The sequence below is a fragment of the Ylistrum balloti genome, unplaced genomic scaffold, assembly GCF_031769215.1.
Source record: "Ylistrum balloti isolate Yb309-2 unplaced genomic scaffold, AGI_CSIRO_Ybal_v1 Utg370324, whole genome shotgun sequence".
NCBI classification, from domain to species: Eukaryota; Metazoa; Mollusca; class Bivalvia; order Pectinida; family Pectinidae; genus Ylistrum; species Ylistrum balloti.
In genome coordinates this window covers 667483-691633 of record NW_026782237.1, presented here as the reverse complement: position 1 = coordinate 691633, position 24151 = coordinate 667483, and the positions used below count along the sequence as shown (strand labels likewise).

The window sequence follows — 24151 nt, the reverse complement described above, 5'->3', positions numbered from 1 at the left end:
TAATATTCTTATTTCATGTAGAATCTTTCTGTGGTCAAAGAACCCATTCTCCGATATTTTTTTCGTCTGATATAGAATTATCTATCAGAGTTTGATTTCACTTCTTATCTAATTTTATCTTTTATCGAAATTGATGAGGCTTAAACGCTACATTAAATAACGTTTCAAATATTTCATTAAATATTCATTAAAACATTTCTACAAGTGTACCAATAAACATAGCATCCACTTCGTGAAATAGTAGACGACGAGTCAAACCCGTGATGTATTATAAATACAGAAGTCTCTTGCAATAGTTTTGCTGTTGCAATATAGATCCACTCCTTGTGTTCAATACAGCAAGGTACATCACGTGACTTATGTGTACACGAATGTTTACAATATTTGCGACATAGTCACATGTTTTGAACATTAACCACAGAATGATAGATGGTTGGAATAAGGAACTGACTAATACTGATGATCATACGAACCTTCCTGGTGCGGAAGCGTTCATATCGAATTAACCAACAACCTTGTCACAACGTCTTCATACGTCTACTATTGTAACAACAGCCATGACATCTGCCAGATTCCTTTTGTTTGGCCTGGTACTGATGGCGTTACTGGTTCAAGTAGCATCAGGGTTTTGGTTCTCAAAAGGTGAGTTGACATTATATTTTTTTATCATTAGAAGGAGACCAGTTTTAATTTCATTATCTTATCTTTTTACACAGTCATGTATAATCAACGATTAATGATACCGTTTCATTGTGGTTTGACGTCCTCGCAACTAATTCCAGAGATGACCTGATTCGAACGCCGATCCTCTTAATTAAGGTCATATAAGATATTTTATTTTTCCATAGCAGCACGTCTTTAGACAGAAAATTCCTCGTTACATTTTTACTACGTAGGTACGTTTCAAGGTTCTGGTTACTTATTAACAACCCAAACATTAATGCGTCACATATTCCTTATGTAGAATGTTAAATGCTGTGCAATGTTTGCACATTCTTAGTAAAATAATGGAATATGTTTATACAATGTCTGTGGATTAGATGTGGTGTTCAAAACTGAATATGTTTACAATCTTCGAAATGTTTTGCCTCACACTTTAAAAGAGACAGGGTCAGACCTTTTTGCTTTTTGCTATATTTCTCTGTGTGATATCCTGATGTTACAATTGAAATTCCTTGCAGGGTGAAATAGAAGAAAAAAATCGTGACGAGTTTTATTCATATTTAAATGGAAACAAATGTTAGTTTCTGCTTATCACATACGAAAGATACCCTTAACCAATCACAGCTCCGCTAGATTTTATTACACGTGAGTCAATAACACAATTGATACTATAACAATGACATCTTTGTTACGCACGGGTAATAACTAGCACTGTGGATATAGATAAAGAATTAAATTGGCTTTCGATTTTACTGTCTAATGAAATTTTTACAAAAGTTTGCAGATGTATCTAAATTACATAATAAATAGAATCTTATATGAGTTATAATTTCATGACATATTGAACCAGTTGCATGGACATCGATCCTGTTAAGGGTAACAAGTAGACACGATGATTTACAAAGGTTGCGGAACTACAAAGTAGGTAAATAGTATTTTTAATGTGACGCCGTAATGGTCACTTGAGCAATGTCAGTTACAATTTGAAAATATGAACTAACTATATGTTAAATTAATTTTGCCAAACAGATATAAAAATCATAGGCTTCTTTATTGCAGATAAAGAGACGACAACCTCTGCTCCACAGACAGAATCGTCCACCTTTTTCGATAACTTAACCAAGGGATTTTTCAGCCGATTCTTCAGTTTCGGCAGTTTCTTTGGTGGAAAGAAAGGGTGAAATTTTCCTGAAAGATGAACTCATCCTAAAAAGTGCCGATCTTAACACCTTAAAGAAGTGAGGATTTATAATAAAAATAGTTAGAAATTATGACGTTCGTGTTTTTTGTCTGAAATTATAGTGAGTTTCTAAATCATCCATTGTTTTACCATGTAATTAATAGCGAACACAGTCATACCAAGTCAGTTATAGGGAACACATTCATACCGAGTCAGTTATAGGGAACACAGCCATATCAAGTCAGTTATAGGGAATACAGTCATACCAAGTCAGTTATAGATAATACAGTCATACCAAGTCAGTTATAGGGATTACAGTCATACTTAGTCAGTTATAGGAAACACAGTCATACTAAGTCAGTTATAGGAAACACAGTCATACCAAGTCAGTTATAGGGAACACAATCATACCAAGTCAGTTATAGGGGACACAATCATATCAAGTCAGTTATAGGGAACACATTGATACAAAGTCAGTTATAGAGAACACAGTCATACCAAGTCAGTTATAGGGAATACAGTCATACCAAGTCAGTTATAGGGAACACAGTCATATCTAGTCAGTTATAGCTGATGTAATCATACCAAGTCAGTTATAGCTTATACAATCATACCAAGTCAGTTATAGGGAACACATTCATACTAATTCAGTTATAGGGGAGACAATCATACCAAGTTTATTCTAGGGAACACAGTCATATCTAGTCAGTTATAGCTAATACAATTATACAAAGTCAGTTATAGATAATACAATCATACCAAGTCAGTTATAGGTAACACAATCATACCAAGTCAGTTATAGGGAACACAATCATACAAAGTCAGTTATAGCTTATACAATCATACCAGGTCAGTTATAGGGAACACAGTCATACCAAGTCTATTATAGGGAACACAATCATACAAAGTCAGTTATAGATAATACAATCATACCAAGTCAGTTATAGGGAACACAATCATACAAAGTCAGTTATAGATAATACAATCATACCAAGTCAGTTATAGGGAACACAGTCATACAAAGTCAGTTATAGGGAACACAATCATACCAAGTCAGTTATAGGTAACACAGTCATACCAAGTCAGTTATAGGGAACACAGCCATATCAAGTCAGGTATAGGGAACACAGCCATATCAAGTCAGTTATAGGGAACACAATCATACCAAGTCAGTTATAGGGAACACAGCCATATCAAGTCAGTTATAGGGAACACAATCATGCCAAGTCAGTTATAGGGGACAAAGTCATACCAAGTCAGTTGTAATGAACACAATCATACCAAGTCAGTTATAGGGAATATAGTCATACTAAGTCAGTTATAGTTAATACAATCATACAAAGTTAGTTATAGTCGACACAGTCATACCAAGTCAGTTATAGGGAACACATTCATACCAAGTCAGTTATATGGAATACAGTCATATCTAGTCAGTTATAGGGAATACAGTCATACCAAGTCAGTTATAGGGAACACAATCATACAAAGTTAGTTATAGGGGACAAAGTCATACCAAGTCAGTTGTAATGAACACAATCATACAAAGTTAGTTATAGCTAATACAATCATACCAAGTCAGTTATAGCTAATACAATCATACAAAGTTAGTTATAGGGGACACAGTCATACCAAGTCAGTTATAGGGAACACAGGCATACCAAGTCAGTTATAGGGAACACAGTAACACCAATTCAGTTATTAAGAACACAGTCATACCAAGTCTATTATAGGGAACACAATCATACCAAGTCAGTTATAGGGAACACAGTCATATCAAGTCTATTATATGGAATACAGTCATACCAAGTCAGTTATAGGGAACACAGTCATACCAAGTCAGTTATAGGGAACACAGTCATATCAAGTAAGTTATTGAGAACACAGTCATACTAAGTCTATTATATGGAATACAGTCATACCAAGTCAGTTATAGGGAACACAGTCATACCAAGTCAGTTATAGGGACCACAGTCATATCAAGTAAGTTATTGAGAACACAGTCATACCATGTCAGTTATAGGGAATACAATCATACCAAGTCAGTTATAGGGAACACTGTGATATATCAGTTGATATACATATACAAATACATAAATACCACATTATTTATATATAAAAAAACAACAACACAACCTTTCAGTTAAAAAGAACATCAGACGAAAACAGGCAAGGACAAAGTAGTCTTCATGAGGAACCGGTGAAGTCAAAAACAAACACATACATACAAAACGACAGTATCGACAAAGTACAAATACATACATACAGAACGACAGTATCGACAAAGTCCAAACACATACATACAAAACGACAGTATCGACAAAGTCCAAACACAGACATACAGAACGACAGTATCGACAAAGTCCAAACACAGACATACAAAACGACAGTATCGACAAAGTCCAAACACAGACATACAGAACGACAGTATCGACAAAGTCCAAACACAGACATACAGAACGACAGTATCGACAAAGTCCAAAAAACAGACATACAAAACGACAGTATCGACAAAGTCCAAACACATACATACAAAACGACAGTATCGAAAGTCCAAACACAGACATACAGAACGACAGTATCGACAAAGTCCAAACACATACATACAAAACGACAGTATCGACAAAGTCCAAACACAGACATACAGAACGACAGTTACGACAAAGTCCAAACACATAAATACAAAACGACAGTATCGACAAAGTCCAAAAAACGGACATTCAAAACGACAGTATCGACAAAGTACAAACACAGACATACAAAACGACAGTATCGAAAGTCCAAACACAGACATACAGAACGACAGTATCGACAAAGTCCAAACACAGACATACAGAACGACAGTATCGACAAAGTCCAAACGACAGTATCGACAAAGTCCAAAAAACAGACATTCAAAACGACAGTATCGACAAAGTCCAAAAAAACAGACATTCAAAACGGCAGTATCGACAAAGTCCAAACACATAAATACAAAACGACAGTATCGACAAAGTCCAAAAAAAACAGACATTCAAAACGACAGTGTCTACAAAGTCCAAACACATAAATACAAAACGACAGTATCGACAAAGTCCAAAAAACAGACATTCAAAACGACAGTATCGACAAAGTCCAAACGCAGCACAAATACAGAACGACATTATCGTCATTAAAAACATTGTCAACAAAGTTATGTTAATTACATAGTAATTTTTCCCAAAATATTCGATGACATTTGGTTGCCATGGTAATGAAATAATGCCTTTGATAAGAGGGATCTGGTCAAGACTTCTATACTCGGAAAACATTTTAATGACCTACCTGTATAAAATATTTGTTTCCCTTGGTAACAGTGTCACTATAGATATGTATTTGTATAATGGTCCATAGCTTTTATAATATGTGATAAGGAGATGGTGTTTGAGGAGAATGAGTGATAATACACGTCACCAGGAAGACCATTGTAACAATTTGTACATAAACTCTTCACATCTGAGTTTTATTTGCTCTAACCATAGTGTGATTGCTTGTATCGATTCTAATTAACATCTTTCCAGGAAAATGGATATCATATCACATTGTTTCTTTACGGAAATGAAAAATAAAAAAAATATTTGTGTATTGCTCATGAGGAAATGCTGAGTTCTACTCACCTGTATACCCGGTATACGCCCCTTAAACCGCCTGTGATGGATGACACTTACCCAGATTAATCTTAAACGTGATTGCCCTGGCACTCCTCTGTAATGTACACCACAGATGTTCTATACATGAAAGACAAACATGGCAGAAAAACAGGTCTTTAAAACGGCAGTCTTACTTGTGGTATTTTTACTGCCACTTTCTAATGGATTCCTCTTTAAAAGTAAGTACTAATTAGGTTCTGTCACAGCACGTGTCGTTGTATAATAATTTAATCTCAACCATGTTTTTTCCATATCTTGCGACTGTTTCTTTATTTCATTCTCACACGTTTGTCCCGTGTAAGTGTCCCGGGATTCTTTATATATATTATGTATATCCATGCACCGTTGCCTTAAAAAACATCTTCACGAACGAAATCCTTTTAGTTCGTAATACGTCGACCAGACTAAAATAATACAAGATTCACCATACCCTTATCATGATTTCATCTTATAATATATTGAATAAGCAAGCTCAGGTCAATACACTTGTGGATTCGTATCGTAACTGTATCTCGGCGATGCCGGAGGCAATTTAAAATATGTACTAAAATATACAAATTCTTAATTCACTTGACTGAACCATACTGCTGTCTCGTCCTTCTAGGACATGAAAGTGATGTTAAGAACTTAAATTCTTTAATGAGGAAAAACGAAATTGGTTGAAAAGAAGGTTGAGGCGCGCTGGCCTAAGAATTCGATGAATTTCAATATCGGCTGATTTCATAAGAATCCACGTAATGCAAGAATGATCGTTTACTTGAAAATACTAACCATCATACAAGTCGAAATTATAGAGAACCGAGGGTCAAACATGGTTGGTTGGTTGACAGGTTTTCCGTCTCCGTGACTCCCCCCGTTACCAGGTAACGTCTCAACATCAGTTGTTCTAGCGACGTGAATCCAAGCATAAATGCAACATCCTAAAAGCTGCTTTCAATTAAAAGTCAGTCGGACACCGCGTGATAGTCACCGTTACAAAAGGGGTTGAAATTACACCACTAACCGTTCGAAGCGACGCCAAACCAATTCTCAAATATGTACCAGATGTCCGCACTTACGAGAGGAATTTCCTAGACAAAACATTAAGACAATAACTATTTCTACGTTCACCTAATGAAGTATGGTGTTCGATTTTAGTCATTATTTCACATGTTTATTGAAAATATGACATGGCTGTTTTACTAAACACAAAATGCATTGCCAATATCGCTCTATACATGCATTTTATATATTGTTGAATAATAAATAAATATTGTTTGAGCTTAACATTTTAGTGTGTTAATACTCATGCCCCTTGACTTCCCTGGTTCTTATTATTATAACGTTACATTTCTGTGAGTAAGCCCACGTTTCAGGAACATACGGTCTAATTACTTTTAAAGTCTCCTTGTTAACTGTTCCTTCTTCATACTTTGCACTGATTTTAAAGATTTTTCTTGTACGTGACATCGTTCCTTTGTTCTACCAGGAATTGGTTCCACGTTGTTCTAATGTACATACTTTGGACCGAGCCGATGTAGTCTATCGTATATAAAAAAGAAGTTTGTATCCATTACCATCAATGGCGCCAAACTATCAGGGCCAATTTTACAATTTGTTGACAATTAAATAGATTTCAAGAACATCAAACATGAAAAATAATTTTAGATTCAGTTCGTAGAATTCCGGATGTAATGTTATCTTCCCTTTTTTTGAAGAAAAGCCTCAAGGAGCCAATTTGATGGGTAGGGGACCAGGCTTCAATCAAAATCTTCCCAACATGATGGGCCCTGGAGTTGGGCCTTTTCAACAAGGCCCTAATGGAATGGGCCCCTCATCGAGGCCTTTTCAACAAGGCCCTAATGGCATGGGACCTGGACCTGGGCCTTTTCAACAAGGCCCTAATGGAATGGGCCCGTCATCGATGCCTTTTCAGCAAGGCCCTAATGGCATGGGACCTGGACCTGTACCATTTCAGCATGTGCCTAATGGACAAGGACCATATTCACCAGGACAAGGTTCTCTTGGGCGTTTTTCTCCCCAAAGTCTTTACCAGCAAGGCCCATACCCAATGAGTACCAATATATATCAGGCCTGGTCTGGGGCAAATTCCCGTCCTACACCGATGCCACGAATTATACCTCCAAAACCATCATTTTTCAAATCCATTGGACGGGTGTTCTCAAGTCTTTTCCGATTTGGAAACGCTTTCGTGCCACCATAATGAACATGAAAACTGCATATTAAAATCAAAGATCATGATTACATGTATATTTAGTGGACATATTTACATCAAATGGAATTCAAGCTTATGTGTTCAATGAATGGGTAATAAGTTGTCTTGAAGTACATGTAGTCATGTTCTTATATAAAGAGTCAAGAGTGGCTTCCTAAAGTTTAAGGTTTTACTCTTTTTTCTCTACTGTATCCAGCTATATTTGGGTTTTTTTCATATAAATAAATGATACATTCTACTACTTGTTGCATAGTGTATGTTTCCTTGGAAAATAAAACAAGTCTCAACAGGCACGTTTGTACCATTCTTTAGAATTGTTAAACTCCCAACAATAAACATTTTTTCCATTTATTTTAACTGCTATCATTCTACAACCCAATTACAACTAAAATTATATCCTGTGTTGGGTGAATAATGACAAAAAATACATCAATTCTTCCAATCCAAGTTTGATGATTGATCTGTTTTGAATTTAAGTTTGTCAAAAAAAAAACACACACAAAGGCCTTAACAGTCATCAGACTTCAAAGAACTATATATTATACAGACCCAAAGAAGCGTCAAGTACATGTGTTTATTCTGATCAGTGTCACTTCCAATGAATTAAATCATGACATGCAGGTTTCAGCAAACCTTGGGGACTCAAGTTCACCAGCGTGTCTACCACCTGCTATCTTTATTGTTTCATCAAATCAACTTTTCCAAACCTAAAATCCTATTCCTCATACATGCTATGTCACTCATACCATGACCCTGAGCCTATTGCTTTTTGGAAGAAAAAATTATTAAGTTCTCAACACTTTTTCTACCCCTGACCTTGAAAAGGTGTCAAGGTCAATCATTGAAATAAATGTCTTTTTGTAATAGCCTGGACCTTTTTGGTATTGAAAAAACAGTTGTTTAAAGAATTCATCAATTTGATCCCCATGGTCTTGAATGTGGATGAAGGTCCTTCAGTTGAACATATTTGGTAGTCCTTCATCATAGCCTGCTACATACCCAAATATAAGCACCCTGGGCTTTTTGGTTATTGAAAAGAAGTTGTTTGAAGATTTTAACACATTTGACCCCTTTCACCTTTAAAGTGAGTCAACGTCATTTAAGAATAAAGCTAGGGACAGACATCAGCACCTAGGGCCTTTTAGTGGGACAAGGTAATTCCTTTGAACAAACTTAGCCCTTCATCACAGCATAATACATGCCTCATATCAGTGCCTAGGGCATTTTTGGTCAATGAGTGAGAAGAAGTCATTTGAAGGGAAGGTTTATGCATAGCGGACGACAAACAGAGCATGACAACGGACAAAACACAATGACTCTGTGTCATCCTAACCCTTCGAGAACCTATACTCAATCTAAGAAATATTCCTTCAAACGGAAAGTTATTTACGCACTGTCACTTAGAAAATTTAGACCCCATTAAAGAAACCCTGAAACAAAACCAGCAAGCGACAACTAAACCCCATTAAAGCAACACTCTCTAGAACAACAGCAGTCAGTGACACACAATGACACTTAGAGAACTTAGACCCCATCAAAGTAGCCCTTTCTGGAACAACAACAGTCAGTGACACACAATGACACTTACAAAACCTAGACCCTGTTAAAGTAGCCCTTTCTGGAACAACAACAGTCAGTGACACACAATGACACTTTGATAACTTAGACCCCATCAAAGTAGCCCTTTCTGGAACAACAACAGTCAGTGACACACAATGACACTTACAAAAAAGTAGCCCTTTCTGGAACAACAACAGTCAGTGACACACAATGACACTTACAAAACCTAGACCCCATCAAAGTAGCCCTTTCTGGAACAACAATAGCCAATGACATTTAAACCCTAAACCCCATTAAAGTAACACTTTCTGGAACAACAACACATTGACACTTAGAAAACCTAGACCCCAGTAAAACACTCAATTAAACAACCATAGCCAACGCAAAAAAGAAGAGAGTGAATTTAATCTGCTATCCATAATAAAATGAGTCATGACTTTCGTAAATGTGTAAATTGAAACAAAATCTGGGTAAACAATATTGAAGTACTTTTATTTCGAAACAGCTTTTGTATTGGATCATATATATCGTGTGGAGCATTCATCAACATATTAGACTAGACACTAATTCTGTAGTTCTAAAAGCAGCATGTCTTTAGATCTAATTGTTATTCAGAATTGTCTCACCTATACTGTATTACGCAAGATTTATAAAGGTGTTACAGCAATCTGAAGTTAGATTCGGTCCTTTGTAGAAAGTGAGAATAATTCAGATTGTCACCAATTTAATAACTTACCTTAAATATTACATTAAATACATTCAGAATATCTGAACAATTTTACATAATCCAGACATGTACTCGATAATTCATACTTGAAAATAGTTTACTGAGAAATGCAATAATTCAGTATGAATATCAAATTACACATAACAATTAACACATTATGTATGTGCAAGATCACAATTAACAAGGCGTGATGTTAGAAACACTGGTAAGTCATCACTTAAGTTTTTGGTCCCAAACATTTGAAAACATTCTAATAAACCTGAAAAAATTAATATTTTGAATATGATGAAAGAGGAAAAGTAACTGCATAAATATTCAACACGTCCAAGACTTGGCATCAGTACAGAGAAATGATGGGAAAAGATTTTAAGATCCAATATTGGCCAATAGGCTTCCCGATCACATTTCTTCTCCTAGTGCACCAGTTAACAGACTTGTTGATCAACACTTTTAGAATTTTGAAAGATTTAGCAATCATTCTGATTCACCTCAGCAGCCCAGAGAGCTAATTTGTTAATTTGTAGAAGTTATTTGACCAAATACGATTTTGCATTTGGTCAAGTAATACTTTATATGTAAACAGACAACCAGTAGACATATTTTGATAAGTAAACACACAACAGCTAGCTTGTTGACGTAGAAGTCTGTGTTTGTATAGGCCACTTTAGTGTCAGATTAGTGCCTTCCACCTCCACATGTTCGTAGAACCATTTGCGACAGCAACGACATTCTGTACCACATTTCTCGGAGCCACACTTGGGACAAGGAAAGTGACAACCTTCACATTCCATATCTAAACAGTCACAGAGATCCAGACTGTTGTCCAACAGGACTCCTGTCTCATCATACAGCTGGTTCTTACGGATACTGTGAAAGAAAGATGGAGTGAATTTATGAAGTTTAATGAACTCGCTGATTCGTATAGAGTTCATTAGGTAATTACAGTGAAATAAAAAACAAATCTATAAACCTTACAAAGTGAGTTGCTTACAAAACTAGTGCTGTGCCCAACTTGTTTTTGTTATATGACATTGTTTTATGACCGAGATTTTTATGTTGAACATTTCGCAGATCTTGGGTATAGGTATATATAGTTAAGTGAAATAATTTTGTGTCCCAAGAATGTAATCTCAGCTCAAATTTGAGAAAAACAGGTCCTACACAATGTGCAATGCCTGTGTAGTATGATTGATGTATGAACCATGTGTACATGGAAGACTACCTGCTATCACACATCTGTGTGCATGATTGCAGTTCTATCCACAGACGTGTGGTTCTTTCATGGTTATTAACAAATAAATTTAGAATAGACTTATGGATAAGTGTGGAATAGGCTTTATTTATTTTCTAAATACATTGTGTATATAAGAGTACACTTAAAGAGTTATTCTGTCCAAGCTGCAAAAGTTCTGGCCACACTGTACCTTTTAAGAACTCATTCTAATGACTTTTTTAACTATCGTTAGTGTCAAAATATATAAAATTTCAGATGTTTATTTGTATAGTAAATTGAGGTGTACAATTTCCATAAGAACATATTAAGTAGATAATTTTGTACAGTTTTCTTCAAAAGCATACCATGATATCCTAACTTGTGCTGAATATCCCTTAAGTTTATTTCCCAGTTAAGCCCAATATTCATAAGCTTGACACATGGATATCTATGAGGTTTTCAAAGTGCCACAAATGACCAGTCTTAGTTGGTTGGTTGATGCCTCCTGTTGTCGAGTATCGTCTCATCAACAAACTTGAGTGTTCTGGCGATGCAGTACCAGTCTCAGTGTATTGACAAAAGTGATATATATCATATGTATAAACACAAAATGAATGTAATGTTATGTCTTTTGTGCAATCAATCATCTAAAATCTTCTACTGCCAGAATTTTTATTTACATTCCTTCTGTATTACTCTCATCATTTTTTACCATTTTGTAAAGAAAAACTATATATCAATTGTAAGTGTTGTGTTTCTTACACTTGAGACCTAGCTGGCAAAGACCTGTCAAGTATATACTGGAACCAATATATGCAGGTCATTTTTGCTGTCTTGGGCATACCACTCGCCATTCTCTGAGGTTTAAAACTTAATAAACTAGGGAAACTAATCAAAGTAGGCTATAGGGTCAAGTTGTATTTCAATAACTGCCAAATTAAAAATAACCTATTTAGTCATAACTTCACAAGTTTTCCATTTAATTTTCAATCTGAAATATTAAACAACCATTGTTACCAAATCACACACTGTGCACTTGGTACTGTACCTAGCAGAGGATTTATCCCAAATGTGCAGATAATGTATGCATGATGTGTATAAAAAGTTTTTGGTGTGTTATTTGATAACAGAACTGTAGTACACTCCCTTGAGGGACCCCACTGGAGGCTGGCGAGGGTCGCGAGGTACTGCTGATGATAGATATTCTCTGAATCATTTTGTTAGGCTTCATACTATAACAGCAGCTTTTTACCTACATATGCTGTATAATTTGTAGTGGAGTATCTTGCGACAAACTTTCTCAAAATGCTTTATTTAAATGACTAATATCAAAATAAATGACATTGATATCATTAATCGAACCGTGTGTAATATACTGCATATACATAAATAGGGTTTTCCTTACAAAAGAAATATAAAGTGACAACAAGATTTAATGAAAGCTGCCATGGTGGCCAGTTTGAACATGGCGAAGATTTAACTTTTAGCAAATCATTCACAGGCTGTTGTATCTAGAAAACTGGCAAGAATTTTCACAATTCAAGTGTACACATACCACACAGTATAAATGTTACTACAATGTAACAGTTTATTGTATGTTGATACCATAAAATATGTAAAGTAAGTAATTAATTATTACTTCTCTCTGTATATCCTTCTGTTCATTTTTCTCATTTCTCTGGCACTTCTCTCAGGATCAAAGTTATCCATAAACTTCCCTGGATTAGCAAATGTCAGCATACGGAGCTGCTTTGTCACAGTCTACACAAGTAAAACAAAATATCAAATAACCTCTGACCTCTGAAAGGGAAACATTAACTCTATATGAGCATATATTGTATACATATTTTATATAGCATACAACTAACATTGATCAAAGAATTCAGTTAAAAGTTTGAATATTACACTTTTTGCATAAATTTGAACAATTTAATTTAGAAATCTTGTTCAGGACCATATAAATTTGAATTGTAAATAAAATAAATTTATGTAAACAAAATGATATCCATCATGCCAGGCACTTCAGATCTGATAAACTGAACTGATTTTGACAACTGAATATGTTTTCCTCATTTATTGAATGGATTGTCAATATCTTTCATAATTGAAGAACATTACTAGGTATATACATACATAAATTGTATCCTAACCATTAAGTAGAAATGTATTTCTCAATAATAATACATTGTAAGTTCTCTTAATTAACATTCTGTAACAAGAGGCCCACAGGCCTTAAGAGTCATCTGACTATAAAAACCTATATATGAAAGAGGCCAAATAGGCCTAAAATAAATTGCTCAAGTACACTACAGCTTACATCGAAGACATTGGATGGTTCATAAAGACATTTTCTGCAAACTTGAAATCATTTTCTTTATACAGGACCATTGGCTTTTTGGTCATTGAGAAGAAGTCATTTAGAGATTTTGACATATTTGATCCCTGTGATCTTGAATGTAGGTCAAGGTCATTCATATTAACAAACTTGGTAACCATTCATCCCATCATGCTACAGGACCAATATCAGTATCCTGAGCCTTCTGGTTATTGAGAAAAAGTCATTTGAATGGAAAGTTTACACACTGCGGACAATGCATAACAATGTACAAAATTATGACTATAAGTCATCCTGACCCTTCAGGTCAAATGACCTAACAGGGTAAAACTGATAACTCTATAATAAAATGGGAAAATTGAATTTAACTTCCAAATAACATGTTTTGTCTGTCAGATCATCTTTAGCCTCAGGTAAAAATCGCAGTATGGCTACTTAGATACTTATGTACAAATAAATCATAAAATTACATATTTATATAAATAGGAAATAGTGTGATTTTCATTTGGGCCCAAGGTCGATATCAGATTAACGTTAACATATATAATAGTGGCACAAAAATTCTGTGGAAAAAATAATACAACAATATAAATTTAAATAATACATGTGTGCTATAGTATATAGACTTTGCAAAGGATGCAATCAAGATATACATGTTCTCTTTTAACAAAGAAATAACTAATGGCAGTTAATCAGCATCTTTTTGTAAAGCATGTGAGATACCCAGTCTGAAAGGTTCCGACTACATCTATCTGAAATCTTATTTTTGTTTTGGTCGCATTAGCTGCCTTATTTGTTCACATGTACAGGCATTTAGCTTTCTGGAAATAAAACAGTACATATACTAAAAGGATAAAGAAACGCAGGGTGAACTTTAAACCAGAAATTAAGTATGATATCGGGCTTCATTTAAAATGAAATTTTGTATACTTACAGATAAATTAAAGCTTAAAAATTTCCAAAGTCTTTATTTTGCATCTGACAATTGGTTTAGAGGTACTAACGATTAAATTGAATGGACCCATAGGATTTTGAAATTGAAATTGAACTAGTCATCAATATCTTGTGTGTCCGCTGTTTGCTGTGGTCACGGCCCTTATTCTTCTGGTCATAGAGTTCATGAGAACATTAATCCGTCTTATGGGGATGTTGTCCCAATCTTCAATCAGAGCTCTGGTCAACTGCTCTCGAGTAGCAGGGGGTGGCTGGCGCTTTCGAACCGGTCTATCCAACTGGTCCCAAAGATGCTCAATCGGGGACAAATCTATATGGCGGTCAATCTAGTGGTTGAATATTGTTGTTGGCCAGAAAGACTTGGCAAATCCTTGCTACGTGGGGCCTAGCATTATCCTGCTGAAGGGTTAGATTATGCTGCTGTAAGAAAGGGATAACATGGGGTTGGAGGATCTCATCTCTATACTTAGCTGCTGTTAAATTGCCATCAATAACAACCAACTGTGATTTTAACCCGTGTGAGATTCCTCCCCACACCATTACTTAACCGCCCCCAAACCTATCCCTCTCTACAACGCAAGCGTCCATAAAACGTTCGCCACAACGTCGGTAGACACGTTGACAGCCGTCAGATCGATAAAGACAGAATCGAGACTTGTCCATGAAGAAAACTTGTCTTCACTGCCTCAGTGGAAACCGTCGTGGAGCATGTGCAGTGACCCAGGCCATACGAGCGTCGAGCAGGGGTAAGGTGTAGACCTACGTAGGGGCGACATGCTCTTACACCAACTTCTCGTAATCGATTCCTTAGAGTTTTTGAACTTATAGGACGCCCATGATTTCCAAGAACATTAAGTGCACTCTCAATGGCAGTAAGGCGCCAATTACGCACATGAGAGACGACAATATAGCCATCCTGACATCGTGACGTTACGTGCGGACGTCCTGACCTTGGTCGATCGGCCAATCGCCCAGTTTCCCGACGACCTCTTACAAGGCGTTCTGTGGTGGAAACATTAACACCAAAGTGCCTAGCAACCTGATTTTGCAGCTGTCCTTGCATCAGCATTTGAATGGCCTGACCCATCTGAACTTCTGTGAGTCGTGCCATTCTTAAAACGAATCAAATTCTCATTTAATTCTAGGGAAGCAGTTCGTCTGTATAAAGATAACGAAGAGTGACTTGACCAATGCTGCATGAGACCAGAACAACACGGTGCACGAGATTCTTGTTTTTTCTTTCCTCCATTTACCAGAGCTGCGCACTGTACCGTGACTAAATTTTTGATACATGACAACATAGTTGCCAACCCTCCCGATTTAGGCGGGAGCCTCCCGATTTTTCACCCCGTCTCCCGACTCCCGATCGTGAGTCTTAAAACAGCGATATCTCCCGATTTTGGGGAATCCCTCCCGCTTCTTTGAGAAAACTCCCGATTCTAACCAATAAGAATCGACTTGGAGTTCCTGATGACGTCATACGATTTTTAACCAATCAGAAAACAGACTGATCGTTTCTTCACGAGTTTGGCTTCACCCACGCTTCCGCCATTTTGAGAACTTGGAAATTTATCATGGTCCTTTCTCCACCAAAACCCAGCCCTAAACGTGGAAAATATGACACCAAGTACCAATTATCGTGGGAACAAGAATTTCCATGGGTCGACAAGCCAGACAAATGCTTTTTGTAAGGTAAGATCGCTTGATTCACCTGTCCTGCTCCGACCTCGCACGTACGGTCAAAGTGGAGAGTTCATACTGTAATGCGATATTTGTTTACGTTTAGGCTTGTATGCTTGGATTAAATTGATTTTACGTTAAAAGTCGACCATACATAGGCGATAAAGTCGTTAAGTAGACGATGTTTTCTTATATTGTTTTCTGCATTTTGTTCTGCGAATGCATCGTTAAAATTATTCTACAGCCTACGTTTAAATAACGAGATCTTATGTGAAATCAGAGATTATATAAGAATGTAAGCAAAAAGGCCAAGATTACCTTCTTTATTACCACAGAAAGACACTTATATTTTTCTTTCATTTATTTCTGTGACAGACGGTATTGAAATTTTTAGATTTGTCAATACACGGTTTTGTGAATTATGTTAAAGATTTGAGAAAAAAAAAATCAATAAAAAATAATTTATACAATTAATAATAATTGACTAGACAATATTTTTTTAATTTTTATCCAGGTATGCAGAAGAAATTTTAGTGTCAGCCATGGAGGGAAGAATGATGTCAAAAAGCACGCAACAACAGCAATGCACAAGTCCAATGAAAAGGCAGAGAATACCTCCAAAAGTTTGCCATCCTTCTTCACAAAACAGACTGATGATCAAGCTGTTATCACTGCTGAATGCCTCTTTGCCAACTTCATCTGTGAACACAACCTGTCCTTCAACACCGCTGACCACTTCACAAAGCTATGTAAGCAGATGTTTCCAGACAGTAAAATTGCACAGAAGTTTCATTGTGGAAGGACCAAGACAACACAGATTATCAAGAGGTCACTTGCCCCGGTCTTGAAAGAAGAGGTTGTGGAGCACTGCCAGAGCCATCCATTTTCACTGAGCTGTGATGAAAGCAATGACCACAACGGTGAGAAGAGTTTAGCCATTCTTGTGCGATACTTCGACAAACTTGCCACAACAAAGTTTCTTGCCCTGCCGATATGTAACATTGGAACTGGACAGAACATCTTCCATCACCTCAACCAGGTCCTGACGGATTACGACATACCATGGAGAAACTGCATCAGCTTCATGTCAGACAACTGCAGTGTGATGACAGGACGTCATAACTCCGTCATCAGTCGCATTCGGGAGGTGCAACCAGATATATTTGACTTGGGATGTGTGTGCCATTTGACCAATTTGTGTACTGTGGCAGCTGTTAAAACCATACCATTGCCTGTTGAGGACCTTCTGATCGACATCTTCTACCACTTTCATCATAGTGCCAAGCGCAAAGAAGAATATAAGGAATTCCTGGACTTCCTTAATATTGAGCCAGCCAAGATCCTCAAGCACTGTTCAACCAGATGGCTTAGTCTTCAGAGAGCAGTTGAGCGAACTCTCCATCATTGGCCAGCCCTGAAGTTGTACTTCTTATCTCACGAAGATGTGGAGAAGCCTGGACGTGTCAAGAGATGTGCTGACCTGTTGTCTAACCCTGAGATGTTGCTCTACTTCCATTTCCTGCAATTTATTCTCCCCTTCCTTGTGGAATTCAACACCATGTTCCAGGCAGATGACACTCATCTTCCATACCTGGGGAAGGAGATGCAACAACTCTTGAGGAAGCTGCCTGGAAAGTTTGTCTTGGCGAAGACGATAAGGGAAGCAGAGGATGTGACAGCCGTACCTTACAGAGACACCACTGTTCATCTGAAAGATCCATACCTAGCTGTTGGACTTTGCACTCGGGCTTACCTAAGTGAGCATGATGAAGACACTCAAGGAGTCACAGCAAGGTTCTTCAGCAGTGTGAGGAGATTTTACATAGCAGCTGTGGACAAGATGGTGAAGAAATTCCCATTTCATGACCCAGTCATCAACAAACTTCAGTTTATTGTGCCTTCCTCACGGGATCATGTAAATCCAGCAAATGTTGTGGAGATAGGGAAGAGATTTCCTTCTGTCATTCAGGATGGTCAACTTGGCACCCTTGAGGAGGAATATAGAGAATTTCAGTTATGCCCGGATGCTGACTTGCCAAAGTGGGAGGATGGGAAAACACCTGTAGACAGTTTCTGGGGAGGGATTGCCAGCTGTAAGACTGCAGTAACCAGGTCCATGCGATTCCCCATTTTGTACAAACTGGCCACATCATTGTGTACCCTGCCGAACAGCAACGCTGACTGTGAACGAGTGTTTTCAGTGCTACGGAAGGTACAAACAGACCAACTATCACTTTTAGACCAGTCAACTTTGTCAGCTTTACTGACCTGCAAGCTGAAGAGGGATGAGGACTGCTACAACTATAAGCCATCGACAACGACTTTAGCGACCGCGAAGTCTGCATGTATTAGCTACAATAAGGAACTGTCATGTTCCCCCTCTATCTTCAGAGATCAGACCGAGTTTTTATGTGATGAAATTAAATTATTTATATTAGTGACATGTTTCTGATGGTTTGGATGCAAGATTATATTGTGTAGTTGTTGTGATTGGTTTTTTTTCTTTATGGAATTGTGTTCAGAGTCAGAGTGAGATCTCTATTTTGATATAATTTATTTCTACAAAAAAGCATCCAATATCAATGCAAGATTTGATTATTAAAAACTTAAAAACCAATTGCACTTGTCTGGTTATTTTAAATTTTCCATCAGAAAGAAACAACATTTGATGCAAATAAATCACATTAATTTCTCAATTCTGTTGTAGAAGAATTGATCAAATTTGTTAAATGAAACAAATAGCTAAAACATCAAATGTTGTTATTTCTGTAGGTCTATACTGGAGTGATCTCAAATGCTTTGATTGGAACGTTTACTGTATTTACCCTGCAATAAGCCCAGGAAGCCAGTGTTTGGTAATATTGAACAATATGTGGGGGTGAGCTTGTTGCAGAATGCAGGGATAGTTTATGTAGGGCAGTGAATTTTGAAATCTCTGAAAAAGACATGAATGGCTTATTACATGGCATGGGCTTATTGCAGGATAAAACAGTACTGGATTATGCAAATTCATGATGATGTGGTTATTCCTGATAACGCGAAACTGAGCGACCGAGTTGAAAATGTCGTTCACATACTTTTCTCCCCCATGAGAATTTCAAAAAGTTGGCAAGTATGTGACAAGGTGTAATATGACCTAATTACTCAATCCACAAAGTTTCACTTTATTCGGAGAACGCATTTTCAAAATATCGGAATAAATATTACCCTGCGTTTCTTTATCCTTTCAGTATGTAAGTGACATATAGATATACTGTTTTTCATCTGAGAGCTAAGTGCTTGTTTTTTCTTCTTACAGTGTTAGAGTGTGAGCTTATATTAACTGTACGCTGAACATACTCCGAATGATTGACATCTTATTTTGTCTTTGTCGGGTCGACTATCTACCCGCTCGAGACCAGACAAATACAAAAATAAAATCGCGGGCTAATAGCCAGTGCTTTTCGGACTACTGTACATAGTCATCACTTCATATCGCACTATGTGTATGAAACTAACAAGTCTTGTTAGCTTTTATTGTTTTCAAACCTATGTGCAAACTTACATTTCCATCGTCACTACCGGTCCCATCGTTAGAATTTGCATTGTCCTCTTCGACTACAACTGGCTGTGTTTCTTGTGGTGGCTTTTTGTCGTTACCGTTAGACTTTGATTTGTTCTTGCAGCTCCTTTGTCGGTCGGAGCGTCGTTCCTCCATTTTAAAAGCGCCCTCTGAATTGATGCTGTAATCTGAGTTTTATAAATGCTTGGTTTGCACTACAACTCACACAAAGCGTACTGTTGATATCGAGTGATCACAACTGAGCTTGCTGCTGTCAAAAGATTGACAGTGATTTATAATTAGGCCTATTGTATAAAACGGCAACCATGAAAAGACAGGTAATGTTTAATTCATTGTTCGGTTATTCCATATAACACTGCTAAATCGTTACAAAGTGCCTATCTTATGTACACCTACACTGGACACGCAAAAGGACTGGCGATAGTGCTTCTACTAGCGTACTCCGCCACAGTTCGCTGATAAAAATAATAAGGCTATGTTTGTACTATACATATAAGTACATACATGTTTTTAACACCGAGCTAAGAACATGAGCTCTCACCTTACATCGAGGCGAATTTTTACGTTTACCTTCTAAGACCTTTGACAGGTTTCATCTAATTATACTTGGAACAGCTGTCGATGGATAGAGAGAGAGAGTAGTTATCCATTATTAGTTAAAACATTGTTTTGTTATCAGTTCCCAATTTATCGTTGTACTAGGAACGTATGATATAGGAAGGAAGAACAATGCCCAGTGGAAGTCTCTCTTATGTTTTCTGTGTCATTGAATTCATGAAATCTGCTCTCCTCACAGTTGTAGGTGTCGGTGTTGACTTCAGCACTGGCAACAGCCATATTGTTGATCAGTAAGAAAAATGCAAAATAATATTAATCAATTTATAAAAATGTTGTATCATGAAAATTGATATTAATCATGTGGAAAATTATATGTCTTTTTTATTTAATGCCATTGATTGAGAAATAATCTTTATCATATCAGATATTCCAGATGTAAATATATTTAAAACATGTGGGTTTTTGAGTTAGCACAATCCGTTTTGAAATTGTTTAGCTTTTTACTGCAGTTTATTCTGAAAAGGTCATTTACTTTTTGAGAAAAAGTATATAAACACAACAATTTCTTTGCTATATGTAGGTTTACAAAGAGATACTGACTGACAGTCTCCTATCACTTTTATACATCCTGGGTCATACATTCTTCTCTAAAGTGCAGATGGGAGATCTATTTATGGTCATTTAATTAATTAAGCTTATTTCTGTACAAGACACGGAAAATCCAATTCACCAGACTCAAAAGAATACAATACATGATATTAAACTTATTTATCCAAAATTTATATTCTTGTAGACTGCTATATTTCTTTAGATGCAGGTAAAAATATTGATTCGAAAGTTAGGCTCTGTAATCATAAACCAGGCATTGGTTTTCTCAAAAATGTCCAAATAGATGGTTTGCACTGCAAACATTATGCATTAGTGGGTTTTTTTGAGGAAGACTATATTTGACCTCAGATTGTCACTCATCACAGAACATCACATTATCCGTGGCACCTCAAACACTCATCCACATGAAACTGTAAAATTTTGCATGCCATAAAGTTTACCTCAAGGAATACATCTAGAGTGTATAATGTATAAAAACGATGGGTTAGTTCATCTCACCTACAATAATGTGTATGTTTCATCAGTGTTTTATGATAAACTCAAGACCTGCAACTCACCACCTTCTACACATATTTAGAGTTATGGCCCTTTGTTCCCAGTTTGCTATCTTGTCCAGAGAATATGCTGTACCATAATGCCATATGTATACAGTTGTTAAGTTCTGGGGCAAAGGTTTTTCAATGAACAGTTTTTTTTGTGAGCAGTGGAGTGTCCAGTTCAGAAGTTAATAAATGTGTCTTACTATATTGACAAGAGTGAATGCCCACTTGTTGATACTTAAGTTTGTCCCCAAGTAGGTGATTCATATTAATTTCTTCAGTATATATGTATACAAAATTCAGTCCTATATCACCAAATATCAATTCCATTTAAACAAAAGGTGTGTTATTGTAAATAACCATGATGGACTTTTATTGATAAACCCTTGATGAAAATTATATGTACATCAATACAGTAGCATGTTTCTAATCATTTCCTGTACCTGTGAAAAGAGGTATGAAAAATGATGATTGAATAAACTTATTTTATGAATTCAGATGATGAACTTTCTGGACCTTGGGTAAACTGTCATCACGTTCCTGACACTTTGTTAGAATGATGTGGCATGATGGGTAACCAGAATGTGAAAGGTCATCACCTCTGGCCAACAAGTTGTATGCCAGGTATCAACCGAAACATTGATGCAGATGTCGCCTTGCCAAGCAGTGGATCAGAGGATGAGGGTGATGTTGATAATGCAACATGGCGAGAACTTGAAAATGCTGTTGTCAACAATGATGGAGAATGTCTAGATCAATTGATTAACTGTGGTGCAAATATCAATACACCACTGAATGAAAAAGGAGAAACAGCTTTGATTCTGTCAGTGAAACTTACCCATTTACAGCTAGTTCGTATTTTACTGGCACAAACTCTGTGTAAAAAGAACTGTTTGAATGTCAATAACTGTTCAGCATTAGACCTTGCTGTTATAACTGCCTTCGACAATCGTCTGGAGCCTCGCCATACATTGGCTTGGCAGATAATCAAGTGCCTTATGGAGGCCAATTCTGAACCAGTCTGTAAAGATGCTATGATGTATGTTGTACGAACTGCCTTGAAATATAATGATGAGTTGTTTCTTTACAGGCTTATACAGGCAGCCATTGATTGTTCAAAGTCATTCAAATTCCATGAGCTTCTTCTTCAGAAACTACATAGACACCAACCAATTTACATGGACAGCATAGACCCATTGTTGATGAATGCTTCAGACTTCAGCGTGAAACTAGTACGTTATGGTTTACATGCTGAACTGGAATATGTGGTGAATTCCTTCATGTACTACCTTGAATCTTACTGGGATTCCAAGGAGAACAAGAACAGTGTACTGCAGAAGTTGATTCTGTATGCTACAGCTGCAGGCTGGTGCTGGTCTCAGCAACAGATATCTCACATACACCAAGTGAATCCTGCCGTGGGGCGATGGTGTAGTCGCCAGCTCACCCAACCTCTGTCTTTAGGACACCTGGCACGCAAGACATTTCGTAGAAGTCTTGGAACTGCTATCTCAGTCACAATTAGCAGTCTACCGTTTCAGCTTCCTGAATCTCTCAAGTTGTACCTTATTCTCAAGGATGTTGATGAAATCCTGAACAGCAGGATTCCAATGAAGGAAATATATCTGTAATCTTTTCAACCATTGTGTTTTACCATTTTGGTTATATATTTTGTATTACAGTCTGGTTAACGGTTAATACTGCAGCATAAAAGATAGCATTGAAGTGTTTTTGATTCCCTTATTTTGTATACAATGTAACAAGAATATACAAGAAAAAACAATCAGTATTGTAGATTTAGTTGAATTACACAGATAGTTACTTCAAAACATAGTGCATTGATATAAACCTTATTAGAATTTTGATATATCTAATAATTTGATATCCTCGTTGCATGCATATGATATATTGCTTCCTGTCTTTTTTATGATACTTAAAAAAAGATGAAGAAAAAAGTCCACCTGAATATCATTTATACATGTATTTCCTTTTTGTTGCGAAATTATTTGATAACTAATTTATTCAAAGAAATGTAATAATTGCTCTATAACTATGAATTATTAAATTTTACTGTTCAAGCTTAGTGTTCAATATTTAGAATTTACTTGGTATGCACATGTTGGGAGAACTTTGTCCAGAATTCTTGTAACAATAGATACCAGTCGATAACATAAAACTTTTATGAAAAGTGCATGTAATGATATTAAAAATGATGTAACAAGTAGTATGAAGCCTTACTATGCTACAGTCAAAAGTATTTACCTCTTCATTGCTTCTTGTTGACTGTCTGAAAATCCTTGTACAGCTTTTAGCACAAAGATTAGGGCAAATGTGTTTGATTATAAAATGTTTATGTATGAGATGGGAAAACATGAAATAAGTTATATAGTAAGGAAGTTTACCTTGCTTTATTAGCTTAAGTAAAGTACACTGTATCAGAATATTGTAATGTCCTACGTCTTTCCAATTTCAATGCCGTCATACAGAGTCACAATACTGATTTGGATGTGTAGCTTTACAATGGTACAGATTTTCAAATGAGAGACATGAAACTGTCGTCAGAGTTACATGTGACATACATGATAACTCTTCAAATGACTTTATGATGGCACATCATTTTAATATTGATGTCTAGATCCATAATGTTTGACCAGAAGACCTTAAGTTGTCAGTTTTTTAATCGGTGTAGGG

The 24151-nt window shown here is 36.5% G+C and overlaps 3 protein-coding genes across 3 annotated transcripts; 2 read left to right on the top strand and 1 right to left on the bottom strand.

Moving 5' to 3' along the window:
- Positions 1-5605: 5605 nt before the first annotated feature.
- Positions 5606-7711, top strand: LOC132553398 (spidroin-2-like). Its single transcript, XM_060217645.1, has 2 exons — positions 5606-5687; positions 7206-7711. The coding sequence occupies exons 1-2, from the start codon at positions 5606-5608 to the stop codon at positions 7709-7711; spliced, it is 588 nt and encodes a 195-aa protein (XP_060073628.1).
- A 2066-nt stretch (positions 7712-9777) lies between these two features.
- LOC132553409 (ARL14 effector protein-like) lies at positions 9778-19889 on the bottom strand. Its single transcript, XM_060217655.1, has 3 exons — positions 19737-19889; positions 12863-12984; positions 9778-10877 (listed from the first exon to the last, which is right to left on the bottom strand). Exons 1-3 carry the CDS (start codon positions 19887-19889, stop codon positions 10634-10636), a joined length of 519 nt encoding a protein of 172 aa, XP_060073638.1. The 3' UTR covers positions 9778-10633.
- Positions 19890-20004: 115 nt separating this feature from the next.
- On the top strand, positions 20005-23413 carry LOC132553411 (uncharacterized). The gene is made up of 2 exons (XM_060217657.1): positions 20005-20071; positions 21959-23413. Exon 2 carries the CDS (start codon positions 22027-22029, stop codon positions 23089-23091), a length of 1065 nt encoding a protein of 354 aa, XP_060073640.1. The 5' UTR covers positions 20005-20071; positions 21959-22026; the 3' UTR covers positions 23092-23413.
- The last annotated feature ends 738 nt before the right edge of the window (positions 23414-24151 follow it).